Source organism: Cheilinus undulatus, linkage group 15 (genome assembly GCF_018320785.1).
Source record: "Cheilinus undulatus linkage group 15, ASM1832078v1, whole genome shotgun sequence".
NCBI lineage: Eukaryota > Metazoa > Chordata > Actinopteri > Labriformes > Labridae > Cheilinus > Cheilinus undulatus.
Window position 1 is genome coordinate 43,658,869 of NC_054879.1, and position 14,005 is coordinate 43,672,873.

At 37.9% G+C, this 14,005-nt stretch overlaps 2 protein-coding genes across 2 annotated transcripts; one reads left to right on the top strand and one right to left on the bottom strand.

The window, feature by feature from the left end:
- Positions 1 to 4,659: 4,659 nt before the first annotated feature.
- LOC121522914 (ATP synthase subunit beta, mitochondrial-like) lies at positions 4,660 to 8,683 on the top strand. Its single transcript, XM_041807610.1, has 10 exons — positions 4,660 to 4,810; positions 5,379 to 5,552; positions 5,654 to 5,828; positions 6,046 to 6,167; positions 7,074 to 7,258; positions 7,392 to 7,550; positions 7,642 to 7,764; positions 7,845 to 8,057; positions 8,152 to 8,353; positions 8,439 to 8,683. Exons 1-10 carry the CDS (start codon positions 4,708 to 4,710, stop codon positions 8,534 to 8,536), a joined length of 1,554 nt encoding a protein of 517 aa, XP_041663544.1. The 5' UTR covers positions 4,660 to 4,707; the 3' UTR covers positions 8,537 to 8,683.
- Positions 8,684 to 8,716: 33 nt separating this feature from the next.
- zgc:172182 (coiled-coil domain-containing protein 89) lies at positions 8,717 to 13,876 on the bottom strand. The gene is made up of 7 exons (XM_041807611.1): positions 13,800 to 13,876; positions 11,157 to 11,629; positions 10,791 to 10,921; positions 10,573 to 10,709; positions 10,407 to 10,483; positions 10,232 to 10,331; positions 8,717 to 8,825 (listed from the first exon to the last, which is right to left on the bottom strand). The coding sequence occupies exons 1-7, from the start codon at positions 13,857 to 13,859 to the stop codon at positions 8,739 to 8,741; spliced, it is 1,065 nt and encodes a 354-aa protein (XP_041663545.1). The 5' UTR covers positions 13,860 to 13,876; the 3' UTR covers positions 8,717 to 8,738.
- Positions 13,877 to 14,005: the final 129 nt, after the last annotated feature.

Genomic DNA, 14,005 nt, shown 5'->3' on the forward strand with positions numbered 1-14,005 from the left:
CACAGTCCAACCTCCTTTGGGAAAGCTGCAAGATCTACTTCTTTCAACGTGCAGCTTTAAACCTGAACCTGAAGATGACAGAAGTCACAGCAGAGGTTCAGACTTCCCAACGAGCTCCCGTTAGCTCACTGATCGTGAAGCAGCAGTAGCAGCAGCAGCAGCAGTGTCAGTCATCCTCAAGAGCAAAGAGTAAGAGACCCTGAGACACTCCTCTTTTATAAGGAGGCACCCACAGACCAAATCCTATGGAGCCTTGCCAAGACTCCCGCTTTGCCCTAAGGGCAGGGGAAGGCTGCTGGGATTGGTTTGCAACTGTGAAGCAACCCTTTTGTTCAAAAGTGCATTTAATCTCTTCAAGTACCATAAAATGAGTGTGTTCATAGAGGGTAACTCGTGTATATGCTGACAGAATTGTAAGATATATGCTGTAATTGCAGCTCACCTTATTTTCATGCAAAGTTAAAGACTCTTCTAAGCTTTATAACCTTTGCAAACCCCTGCAGTACAGATACAAAGTGAGATTTTTGATCATTTCTTACCTATGTGTTGGGGAAAAAATTTGGTCCCATCTGTTAAGTCAATAAAGCTTTGCCGTATAAACATGTTTCAACACAACAAATAAGCATTATAATAGAATAGCATTACTAACACAGGATCGCAGCAATAAAATGCAGCTAAAAGCTTTTTTAAGAGTCGATGTAAAATGGCACTGATGCCAGCATAAATTCCATAGGTATGAGGGGTTTAAAATTTAGAGGCCCTAATGGCAAAGGCCTGCTAACCTTTGGTCTCCAGCTTGGACATTGGAATGACCATAACAGCCCTGCCTGAGGAAAAGGGAATACAAGTTGTAAAAATCTCTACATTAATCATTAAATTATAAAGTACTGGTGACTACTGAAAAAGTGCTAAATGAGATGCTTTTTACCTTAGGGAGCAGCAACTTATGACAGCATTCTGACAGAAATCTAAACAAGACCAACCTATGAAAAGCAATAATCTTAATGCAAAGAATTAAAGCTGTAATATTTTAGACAAATACCATCTGAGGGGAAAAGTCCAATGCACGCAGATTTAAACTATCTCTAAACCAAACATTTTGAAAAATGTCACCTCATTTGAAAAAAGTGGAAGAAATAAGAAAGGTTTTTACTATGCCATGTTTTAGATACCTGCAAGGTCAGGTAAGCTCATACGGCCTCAGAGTAACCTCATATGCTTTAGTGCTCTAGATTTTGACTACCTTTAGGCAGCTATTGTGATTTGTTTCCATTAATTATCCCTATATGTAAAGGGGGTTGCAGCCACAGGTGAATGACATGCAATATATCTTTTAGAAAATGTATAACTGGAAGCGGTAGGTGGTATCACCTTCCAGCCTCAAGAAGATGACCATCTGATCGTTGAGCAGCAGACATGACCTTTAAGCCTTCTCCTCCTGGTGTGGTGTGGTCCTGGCTGAGGATTCATGGCGCTTTCTGTCTGCTGTGTTCAAGGTGAGGAGGCTTTGTGTTGCAAAGCTCCAGGCAAGCAGTAATTAGAGGAGACTTTCTGACACAATGGAATGTTGCACTGGATGAATGATTGCTAAATGGCAAAATCCACTCTGTCACTCTGCCCCATGATGACTGACAAGCTTTCATACTGGGCCTGCATTACTTAGTTGTTAAAATGAGAGACAGGTTGTGTTTCCTGGAAGTTCCTCAATGAGTGTTTTTGTTATGTTCTCTTTTATGCTTAGGACTACTGGAGAACACAAATGCTTAGACCGACTTGCAAAGAGAACATTTTTAAACCTAGGAAGAACAAAATGAATGACAATGAATTTAAACTAACTGAACAATCTGTTTTAGACTTTTATTAATTTTATAAATCAACTATGGTAAATAAAAGTGGGCTTTTAAGACAAAATAAACCTCTTTAATATCAAAATGAAAACAGATTTCTTCAAAGTAATGTCAATTAATTAAAAAGACATAATGTAAAATAAGTGACAACATAAACAGTCACCCCCTTCAAGTCAGTATTAAAGAGCTTTAGCTGCAGTCACAGCCCTGAGTCTGTCTCAGGTCTCACTCAGGCTCAAACATCTGAACACTGCAATTTAACTTCATTCTTCTTTGCAGAACTGCTCGAGCTCTGTCAGACTTTTTTGAGTCCAACCATAAAGTCACTATTGGATTGAGACCTGTGCTTTGACTTGACCACTCTAGAGCATTCTATGTAGCTTTTGCTGTATGCTTCAGACTGTCTTGTTGGAAAATAAATCCTTCCCAAGCCATAGTACTCCTGCAGACTGAATAAGATTGTCCTCCTGGCTATTCCTATATTTTGCCGCATTCATTTTACTCTCTGCCTTTATAAGCCTTCCAGGGCCAACGGCTGAGAAGCATCCACACAGCATGATGCTGCCACCACCGTGTTTCACAGTGGAGATGGTGTGTTTGTGGTGATGTGCAGCCAAACACAGCATCTTGTCTGATGACCAAAAAGCACCATTTTGGTCCTATCAGACCAAAGAACTTTGGAGTCTCCTTCATTCCTTTTGGTGAACTCTAGTTGAGATTTAATGAGTTTTCTTCAACAGCAGCTTTCTCTTTGCCACTCTCCCATAAAGCTTTGACTGATGCAGAACAGGGGCAACAGTGATTGCCTGCAGAGTCTCTCCAATCTCAGCTGCTGAAGCTTTGAACTCTTCAGAGTAGTCATACGTGTCTTGGTTGCCTCTCTCACTAGTCTTCTTCTTGCAGCTTGTGAGGACAGCCTGATCTAGGCAGATTTACCATATTCCTTCCATTTCTTCATGATGGATTTAAGTGAACTCCGGAGGATGTTCAGTACCTTGAACACTTTTTTCGTATCCATCCTGTAATGGTAGCCAGGAATATTGATTAACCAGTGACTAGACCTTGCAGACACTGTCTTTATACTACAATCACTTGAGACACATTCACTGCACTCAAATATTCCCAGTTTCACTAACTATGAGACTTCTAGCACCAAGTGGCTGGACCTGTGTTAATAAGGGGGGTGAATATTCATGAAATCACTTATTTGACCTAACATGGTTTGTTTAATTGACATTACTTTGCAAGATTCTGTCTTAACTTCCACATTAAAGAGTTTTTATGCAATAAAAATCATTAAAGGGTAGAACATCCAAGGGGATAAATACTTTTGTACATAACATTTTAAAATGATCTTTCTTAAAGGGGACATACTAATGCCAGAATCTCCTTTTCAGGCTTTTTCTAACAAAAATATGTGCCCTTGGCTTCTCCAACTCCCCTCATGATGTCATGTGGGGAGTTAGCACCGCCCTCAGGTTTGGTTGGCCCTCTCCACTTGGAAGAAAGTTCTGCCCTCCTCTTCAGATTAGGAGAGCCACATCTATTAAGCCACATCCATTTACTGAGAGGGGTGGAGTCATGGGCGGAGTCAGACAGCTCACTGACATTTAAAGCCACAGACACAGAAACAGCTCAGGGCTGAAACAGAAGGGTTTTTAGACATGCAAGAATCCAATACTGGAGTGTTTTTCAGCAACAAACTTCACAGGCATGTTTTTGGGGACCTTTGAGACCAATACAAACTTGTCTTAAAAGAGTAAAATATGCCCCCTTTAACTTTATAATGATACACTGCAAGTTGTAACTCATATAGAGCAGAGAAGTTATTTCTATGGCAGCATATGCCTCTGATTGAATTCTAAAAGAGAAAGTTATCTGTTTCTAGGCTTATTTTGTCAACGCTTCCGGTCAAAGCCTGACTCTTTTCTGCTGATTTTATCCAATAGATATATAAGTAGAATCTCATCCTGCTATCTTTAAGCAGTCAGATGTACTCATGGAGCATCCTTGTCATGGAAGAAGTTAAAAAGGATCTCTGTGCAGCATGTTCTCATTAATTCATCCTTCACCCACCCTGTTACAACAATTTCAGGCATTAGAAATGACTATAGAGCAGAAATACTCTTGTCTCAGATGATCCTATTATTATCATTTGTTAAATTTAACCTTTATTTAATCAGGTTAGTCCCCTTGAGATCAAAGATCTCTTTTTTTCAAGGGAGACCTGGCCAAGAATGGCAGCAATAAAGTTTCAAATATCAAACATACTCTGACTCACACAGTTCACAATAAACAAAAGGTACAGTATTAATAAAACATCATGTATATTCAGTCACTAGGCGCTGCAGTTTAAATGCAGTCTGCAGATTATTTCAAGCAGAGAAAAAACACAACAAAACAAAACAGAAAACCTAAAAGCTTTTGTAGGCCGTGAAGAGACATTTATATTGATTTGAGACTGCTCCATAACCAGCTAAAAACAAGGTTTTCGCACGTGTTGTGAGCCAAAGCTACTTTTATAACCTAGCTCCCTCATATACGTCTTATTATTGAACTAAGGGAATTATGAGAAATTTACATTTTTAAATAATATATAGTCGTTATTCGGTGATAGTTTTACTCACCCCATTTTCAACTATGTAAATATATTTCATGAAATAAACGAACTCAATTGCAGTATCACCATGTAGCATTTAGGGGCAGTATTAGCATCTGTATGTATTGGTTGTTGCCGCCCTCTGCCGGCACGCGAAGGGATGGCAACACGGCGGACTACGCATGCTCACACCGGCTTTTGAATTCACTGAGTGCTTACCAATATCTGCTGTGTGTGCCTTCACCTTCAGCCATCTTAACCATGTTGGGTGCTGTGGGACGGTGCAGCAACGGGGCTCTGCAGGCTCTAAAGCCTTTAAACTCTTTAAGAAGTACGAGTGGAAGACAAGCGGCCCTTTCTTTAAGTGAGTGACAACTTTTTAGAAAACACGTACCGGCTGTCAGCATTATATGGGTCTGTTTGCATTGTATTAACGCCAATGTTTGCACGCGCTATAACTCAGGCTTCTTAATAGCATGAAGTTTTTAATCCATTTGAAACCTGATTTTATCTATTTCCTTGTAAAGCAGCTGAGATAAGAAACATGCAGTTATTTGGGTGTCTGTGTCTTTAATCAGACCTTGTATATACACAAGTGAACTGTCTCCAATGAATGACCTTCCCAAGTGTCTCAGCACAAATCAATGTGTTACACACCTCTGAAACTTTTCACGCTGTGGACTGCATTGTCAACAAAACACGAACAGTGCTGTTAAGAAGCAGAAGTGCCATATATATTTGTGCAATTTGCAATGATAACCTCATGCTCCATTGTATAATGCAATATATCACATATAAACTTAAATTGAGCTTTGTTTATTCTCTTTCTGTGTGTCTTAGTTTCTGAAATCCTGCTGATTCTTTTGAATGTCAAAGCTCTTTAAAATAACTGAGTTGAAGTCATTGTCCTTTCTATGTTGCTGTCCTTTCAGGCAGAGGCTATGCTGCCCCAGCTGCAAAGGCAGCACTGGCCAATGGCCGCATAGTTGCTGTTATTGGTGCTGTGGTTGATGTCCAGTTCGATGAAGGCCTTCCTCCCATTCTCAATGCCCTGGAGGTGCTCGGCCGAGACAGCAGGCTGGTGCTGGAGGTGGCACAGCATCTGGGTGAGTTTGCTGTACAGATACTTGGTAGAAGCACGTGAATATTCTAATGTCTTGTCAGGAAAATACCCATTTCTTTATTGTTTTTCTTGTGTTTTCTCTAGGTGAAAACACAGTCAGAACAATTGCCATGGACGGCACAGAGGGTCTTGTCCGTGGTCAGCAGGTTCTGGATACTGGAGCCCCCATTAGGATCCCCGTTGGCCCAGAGACTCTGGGCAGGATCATGAATGTCATTGGGGAGCCCATTGATGAGAGGGGTCCAATTAGCACCAAACAGTAAGTGTTGAGGAGGGTTTCATGATGGCTGAGTTATGTTTTGATTATTGTCAAATATTCCCACTGAAAGTCCAATATTAAAAATGTGTAGAAGTTTGTAGTTTTTAATAAACAATCAAAGGTAAACTGTTTTCTTCTTTGCTGGTTATAGGCTTTTTTTGATACCAGAGAAATAAGAATATTTTAACAGCTTGTAAAAATAACTCATATCTTTTAGAACTGCTCCCATCCATGCTGAAGCCCCTGAGTTCACAGACATGAGTGTGGAGCAGGAGATCCTGGTCACTGGCATCAAAGTGGTAGATCTGCTGGCACCCTATGCCAAGGGTGGAAAGATTGGTTGGTGGATTTATATCTCAAATTGTATTTTCTTTGCACACATTTTTAGCTTTTTTATACAACAGTTTGATAACCGTGTATGCCAGGGGTGTCAGACTCAAGGCCAGGGGGCCAAATCCAGCCTGTGGTACAGTTACATCCGGCCCGCAAGATCATATCATATTTCTATTATAACTGGCCAACCAGTTTGAGATGAGGCTTGCAGATTTCCTCCAGTATAAAAATTTAAACTTATCCTTGATGATTTAAAATATCCTTGTTAAGTCATGAAAATCTGAAATGGTGTATGAAACAGTGAAATATTATTATAAAAAGTCAAGAAAGTGGGAAGTGATTAATTTGTTTGTCATATTTGCAATTTTGCATCTCAAAATTGACTGAAACTTATTATTTTGACTTTTCATTTTATAGTTTGACCCGTTCAACTCATAATTTTAATAGTTTATATCATATTATGACCTTTTAGATAAACAATTTTAAATTTGGAGTCATATTTTGACCTTTCAACTCTTAATTTCAGCTTTTTAATCCCATATTTTGGCTATTTAGACTTACAATTTGGAATTCCAACTCACATTTTGACCTTTTAAATTAATAATTTTGACTTTCTTTTATATTTGCATTTCTTAAAACATTTTGCTGTTTTAGTTTTGTGTTTTTTAACCCTTGAACTAATAAAGTTGACTTTTTATCTCAGATTTTGAGCCTTTTAACGTATCATTTTGACTTTTTATTTCAAAGTGATTTAAAATCATTGCTACATTTTTTAAATTTCTGGCGAAAAAGAGGTTGACAGTATATGGTCTAATTTTAACCATCTCAGGCTTTCAGGTTAGACTTAAATCCAGAATCTGGCCCCTGGTGTGATTAAGTTTGACACCTCTGTTGTACACTGTATTCTGTCAGGTCTGTTCGGCGGCGCTGGCGTTGGAAAGACTGTGTTGATTATGGAGCTGATCAACAATGTGGCCAAGGCTCACGGTGGTTACTCAGTGTTTGCTGGAGTGGGAGAACGAACCAGAGAGGGAAATGACTTGTACCATGAAATGATCGAGTCTGGTGTTATTAACCTGAAGGACACGACCTCTAAGGTGACTATTTTTACGTAAATGTTTTATCTAAACACAGTTCAGTTTTTCGGACTCATGCATAGGCTATTCGGTGCAACTTTTTAAGCATGAAATAATGCTAGATTCTCCTTGATTCTTGTCTTAATTTTCCCAGGTAGCTCTTGTGTATGGTCAAATGAATGAGCCTCCAGGTGCCCGTGCTAGAGTTGCTCTTACTGGTTTGACTGTTGCCGAATACTTCCGCGATCAGGAGGGACAGGATGTACTTCTCTTTATTGACAACATCTTTAGGTTTACCCAGGCTGGATCAGAGGTATGCTCAAGATTTTTCCTCATTAGCAGACATCCTTGCAAAAATGCTTTTCATTATCTTGCAACTGCATATCTACGCCCCTGTCCTGCAGGTGTCTGCTCTGCTAGGTCGTATCCCCTCAGCTGTGGGTTACCAGCCCACTTTAGCCACTGATATGGGAACAATGCAGGAGAGAATTACCACCACCAAGAAAGGCTCTATCACCTCAGTACAGGTGAGAGAGGGCAATCATTGTCATTAAAGTCTGATTTTCTAGATTATTCTTGCATCACATGCCCCTACTTTTTCTTACAGGCTATCTATGTGCCTGCTGATGATTTGACTGACCCTGCCCCTGCAACAACTTTTGCCCACTTGGATGCAACAACTGTGCTGTCCCGTGCTATTGCTGAGCTTGGTATCTACCCCGCTGTGGACCCTTTGGATTCCACGTCCCGTATCATGGACCCTAACATTGTGGGTTCTGAACACTATGATGTTGCTCGTGGTGTGCAGAAGATTCTTCAGGCAAGCTTCAAGTTGGATGCTTAGAAATTTAAGAATAGCTGGCAACAATTTAAACAATCCCAAAAATATAATATCTAACTTCTATCTTTTGCAGGACTATAAATCATTGCAGGACATTATTGCTATCCTGGGTATGGATGAATTGTCAGAGGAAGATAAGCTGACTGTAGCACGTGCTCGTAAGATCCAGCGTTTCTTGTCACAGCCATTCCAGGTAGCAGAAGTTTTCACAGGTCACTTGGGAAAGCTGGTGCCTCTGAAGGAAACAATCAAAGGCTTCAAGAGCATCCTAGGAGGTAGAGTGTCTAACCACGGGTAAAACAGGTCTATATGTGATAGCAGTAACAATAAAATTAATATTTATTCTTTTGTTTCTTTAAGGTGAATATGATGCCCTACCAGAACAAGCTTTCTACATGGTGGGTCCCATTGAAGAAGTAGTCCAGAAGGCTGAGAAACTGGCAGAAGAACACTCTTAAATGAAATTTTTTGCAAGATTTTATGAGACAAACATTTGTACAGTATGATTTCTTTGTAAGGAACTTCTAACACGTCTTGCCAAGTATGTTAATGTTGTGGTGCTGTTTCTCTGGAAAGGGGAAGATAAAATAAAACTTGTTAAAATATGTAAGTATGAACACTACTCATTTTAATGAAAACACGACTCACACAAGTTAAAATTTATCCCATCATGTGTCGAAGTTTCTTATTCAGCTCCCTCTCTTGTAAGAGAAGGCTGCTGCTGTGCTCTTTGTAGGCATCAAAGTCCTGTAAAAAAACAAAAAAACAAAATTAATGTACCCTCAGTCCTATATTGCATAATTGCAATTGCAATTTTCAATATACAGTCATGGATGAAAGTATTGGCACCCTGGAAATTTTCCAGAAAATACACCATTTCTCCCAGAAATTGTTGCAATTACAAATAGTTTTGGTATACACATGTTTATTTCCTTTATGTGCATTGGAACAACACAAAAAAACAAAAGAAAAAAGCCAAAATTGACATAATTTTACACAAAACTCAAAAATGGTCCGGACAAAATTATTGGCACCCTTTTAAAACTGTGGGTAAATCATTTTATTTCAAGCATGTGATGCTCATTTAAACTCACCTGTGGCAGTAACAGGTGCTGGCAATCTAGAAATCACACCTGAAGCCAGTTAGAATGTCTAAAAGTTGACTCAACCTTTGTGTTGTGTGCCTGTGTGTGTCACACATGGAGAAGAGAAAGAAGAGCCCAGAATTGTCTGAGGACTTAAGAAGCAAAATTGTGGAAAAATATGAACAATCTCAAGGTTTCAAGACCATCTCCAGAGATCTTGAGATTCCTTTGTCCACTGTGTGTAATATAATCAAGAAGTTTATAACCCATGGAACTGTGGCTAATCTCCCTGGACATGGATGGAAGAGAAAAATTGACAAAAGAATGCAACGCAGGATAGTTGGAATGGTGGATAAACATCCTCAGTCAACTTCCTCACAATTCAGGCTGTCCTGCAGACTCTGTGCAAAAGTGTCAGCTCGGACCATACGTCGTCTTCTGAATGAGACGAAGCACTATGGCAGGAGACCGAGGAGAACCCCACTGCTGACAAAGCAGCAAAAGCTGGGTCTGCGTCAGAGGTCATGGGTCTTCCAGCAAGGCCATGACCCTAAACATACCTCAAAAAGCACCAAGAAATTGTTGGGACACAAAGGGTTGGAGAGTTCTGAGGTGGCCAGCAATGAGTCTGGATCTAAATCCCATTGAACACCTATGGAGAGATCTCAAAACTGCTGTTGCAAGAAGGCACCCTTCAAATCTGAGAGAACTGGAGCAGTTTGCAATAGAAGAGTGGTCCAAAATTCCAGTTGAGAGGTTTAAGAAGCTTGTCGATGGTTATAGGAAGCGATTGTTTTCAGTTATTTCTTCCCAAGGGTGTGCAACCAAATATTACGTTGAGAGTGCCAGCAATTTTGTCTGGCCCATTTTTTGAGTTTTGTGTAAAATTGTGTCAATTTTGGCTTTTTTTCTTCTGTTTTTTGTGTTGTTCCAATGTACATTAATAAAATAAACGTGTACACCAAAAACATTCTTAATTGCAACAATTTCTGGGAGAAATGGTGTATTTTCTGGAAAAAATTCCAGGGGTGCCAATACTTTTGTCCATGACTGTCGATTTCAACTGACCAGTTTGAACTGCCGATATTTAGCTGTGGCTTCATCCAGAGCAGACTGGAGAGACGTCACTCTTAAATCTGCATTGACAGCTTCTGCCTCCTTTTGAAATCTAAAGTCAGATAAAGAGATACTTTTAATATATGAGGATACCTTCCATAGCAGCATTGTCTTTTCAGCGTCTTACCTGTCCTCTGCTTTTGCCCTGGCTTTTTTTTCGTCTTTCAATTTCTTCTCAATCTGCAGGATCACCTCTTGTTTCTCCTGTTTTTAACAATAACTTTTGTAAATTAAGTGTTCATTCATGCCTAAATGTTATTCTACTGAGGGCACTAAATACTCATTTCCATCACCTGTATCAGTGTCCCTCTCTCAAAAGACAGCTGCAGCAATTTGTCCTTCGCTCTGGTGACGCTTCTTATGCTTTCTTGCATGTCAGTTTCCTTTAAAGCATGCTCCTCTCCAACCTTTTGTAACTTCATCTGAAGGTCTGATCATGGATAGAAGGCCAAAAGTTCACAAGTGCCTGTAACAGTCTGTATTACTTCAGAGAATTCTGTTTGCAACTCACCTTTGCACAACCCGACAGCATCTCTTTGCTGTTTCTGAACATCTTTCAGCTCATCTAGTAGCGATGCTTCCTTTGTTTGATGCTGAGTTGCTTGCTCCTTGAGTTTTAACTGGCACTCTGATAGTTTCTCCCTTAAACACAGAAGAAGAATCAAAGTTGTATGTACAGAAAAAACATAAGCTAAATGACAGTTCCCTGATGCCCAAAGTTTAGTAAAACTATCATGTCAAAACTCAAATATTTAATACAGAGTAATAAAAGAATTGCATATCCTTAGATCACAAAAATGTTTATTAACTTCCTTTTTTTTCTACCATCAGATTTATCTTTCAGCAATCTGGAAAACGTACAAAAAAATCATCTTACCGATATCCATTTTCTTTCTTTGTGAAGGTCTCGGTTAGTTGCTTGATTTCTTGTGTCAGTTTTTGAACTAACACTTCTTTATCCTCTAACTTTTTAGAGAAAAGTGTTTCATTTTCAGTCTGCAGCTCTTTGTTTTCCAGCTTTAAAAGGCCATTTTGATTTTTGTACTCCGTCATGAATGCTATAATCGCTTGATTGTTGCTGGCTAAATCCTTAAATCTCTTCTCCATTTGATCTGCTTTCTTTCTTTCACTGTCCAGCTCTGTCTCGCAGTCTTTCATGCAGCTCTCCAGCTCTGTATTGATTTTCTGAAGGGCTTCACATCGTAGAAGGAGTTCATCTGCTCTCTGTTTCAACATGCATATCAGCCCTGATTGTTCATCAATCCTGGACCGCAGCATTCCAGTTTCTGTTGTCTCATCCAAAGAAAAGCAGCTGAGTTTTGCCAGTGACTTCTGAAAACATTCCATAGGCTGGGAAAAAGTGAAAAACACTTGTGTTAAAAAAAACACATTTGCAGCTTCAATATAGTTATGCTGTTAGGGGGCTAAGTGAAGAGACTTTAAGTAATATTCTGCTTTATTCAAAAGGCTTATAATCATAAATAGGTGGAGAAAATCCAATTGAGATATAACAATCTGAACTTGGAAGCGCTCTCTGTCAGACTGTGTAATCTCTTTGTCTTTCATTACCTACAAAGTGATGCTCATACTTAAAATCTGTCACTGTCTTGCCAGGTACAAATGACAAATTAACAAACTTTCTAATTCAAAAGGATTTATTTATTTATTAACTGATATATTTATCATCCAAACCGCTTATTCTTCAATACTAAAATAACCTAAGAAGTTAAGGTCCATTTATATCAAGACATTAACAATCAAGAACTGGAGAAACACTGATGTATTAAGAAGTCTGGTCCAAAATAATGTCCAAATAAAGACATTCAAGAATAGGCTACCTATATATTTATACTCCAAAGTAAGTTTGATTTTAGATATTTTCTTTAACCAAAAGATGTTTTTTTCAGTTGAAATTGAATAAAAAGCTGGGTTTAGGTTTTGTATACTCTTAAAGTATTTGTGACCAAAACTGCCCCACAGAAGCCAAATAATAATGCAATTTCTGATCCCCCAGCCATCGCAGTAGTAAACAATAATTTAATTTTATGATATTAGGCTTTCATTCTGGAGTCAGCTTGAAATTTACAGTTGACCCTGTTCATCACCAAATACCTACCATTTCCCAAATATCTTGGTTTCCTATAGGGTTAATATTGTAACAGTTTATTAAAATCTTAAATAATATCTGCATAAAAATCAAAGTTGTTGCCCATTATTTACAGATTCAAGGCTGTAATAATTGCCTTCAAGGAAATCCAATTTGCATGTAGTATATAAAAAATATTTCATTTTTGGGTATTTTACATTACTTACAACCATTTTTTGTTTCACTTGAAATGACATTTAAAGGCTTAAAGAAAAAAAAACTACTTTTGATATCAATGATCAGGTCTTATCATGATTTTTAAAAAATTATGTAAAAAAGGTGAAATTCTTTTAAATGTATTTTATTAATCTTTATGTATGGCGTCCATTTTTGTCCACTTACATCCTGAGAATAACAATTTATTAAAATCTTAAAAAACAAACAAACAAACAAACAAAAACACTAAAAAATATATTTTTGCAAATTTCCAAACTCAAGCCTGTTAAGATCACCTTCAAGGAAATCCAATTTGCATGTAGTATATAAAAAATATTTCATTTTTTGTATTTTATATTACAAAAAAAAGTTTTTTTTTCACTTTAAATGGCATTTAAGAAGTAAAAAAATTATTTAAAAAAACTTCAACATTAAATATTTATGATCAGGTCTTATGATTTAAAATCTATGTATTTATGGCGTCCATTTTTGTCCACTAACAGCCTGAGTCTAACAATTTACTAAAACCTTCAAATAATAATAATAATAAAAAAACTAAATTGTTGCTTATTATTTCCAAACTCAAGGCTGTGACGATCATAATTAAAGAAATCTAATTTGCATGTAGTATGTAAAAATATTTCATTTCTCTTGTATTTGACATTACAGACATCAAGGGTTTACAATTAAACTGATATTTTAAGGGTTAAATTCTTGAAAATGTATTAATTAATATTTGATGCTTATGATCAAGTCTTTCTTGATTAACATAGAAAAAAAAAAATTAATGTGTACTAATTTTTTTATTTATGCATGATGCCATTATTGGCCATTAACACCCTCAGGTTAAAACCTTATTTGACACTAATTCTTGTTTAATATTTTTTATGAATAATTTTATCAGCTACAGAGCTGCTGAATAACAGGAGTGCAAAATTTCAACAGGGAGGGCGTGAAACCGTCTGAAGTCGAGTACGAGACGGTAACGGTTAGTGGCTGTTTTTCCTCACCTAGCAAAATACTTTTTTCTGGGATTCGACATTCGCTGTTTTTAATGGAGATTTATGATATAATTTTAATAACAGAAATGCTTTTTTACAGTAAAAAATGGATATATATGTATTTACAGTGAATTTCCTGTTTGTTTAATGTGAGGTAAAACAGAGAGACGCTAAAATAGCTAACATTTTTTCTTCGTTACTGCTAACTTATACATACCTCAGTCACGTCGCCCTCCATCTTCAAGAAGTTTTCTGCATTTCTTTGTGGAGTTGCCATTGTGAACGTAAAGGGAGTTGTGAAGCTCTATCTCTTGTTTTTAAATAGTTAAACCATCATTCGTTTTCTTCCTCTGGGAGCATTTTAGTGAAAAAAACGCCGTAACACGCCAAAAGTTAGAGTTGCTCGGTCTCCAATGGCAACGA

Bases quoted from the DNA above. Each gene is read 5' to 3' on its own strand.
- LOC121522914 (XM_041807610.1), top strand. From the start codon at position 4,708: ATGTTGGGTGCTGTGGGACGGTGCAGCAACGGGGCTCTGCAGGCTCTA. The intron at 4,811-5,378 runs GTGAGTGACAAC...CTGTCCTTTCAG, and splicing joins ACAAGCGGCCCTTTCTTTAA to GCAGAGGCTATGCTGCCCCA. The intron at 6,168-7,073 runs GTTGGTGGATTT...GTATTCTGTCAG, and splicing joins TGCCAAGGGTGGAAAGATTG to GTCTGTTCGGCGGCGCTGGC.
- zgc:172182 (XM_041807611.1), bottom strand. From the start codon at position 13,859: ATGGCAACTCCACAAAGAAATGCAGAAAACTTCTTGAAGATGGAGGGC. The intron at 10,484-10,572 runs GTGATGGAAATG...TGTTAAAAACAG, and splicing joins AGAGAGGGACACTGATACAG to GAGAAACAAGAGGTGATCCT. The intron at 8,826-10,231 runs GTCAGTTGAAAT...GTTTTTTTACAG, and splicing joins AATATCGGCAGTTCAAACTG to GACTTTGATGCCTACAAAGA.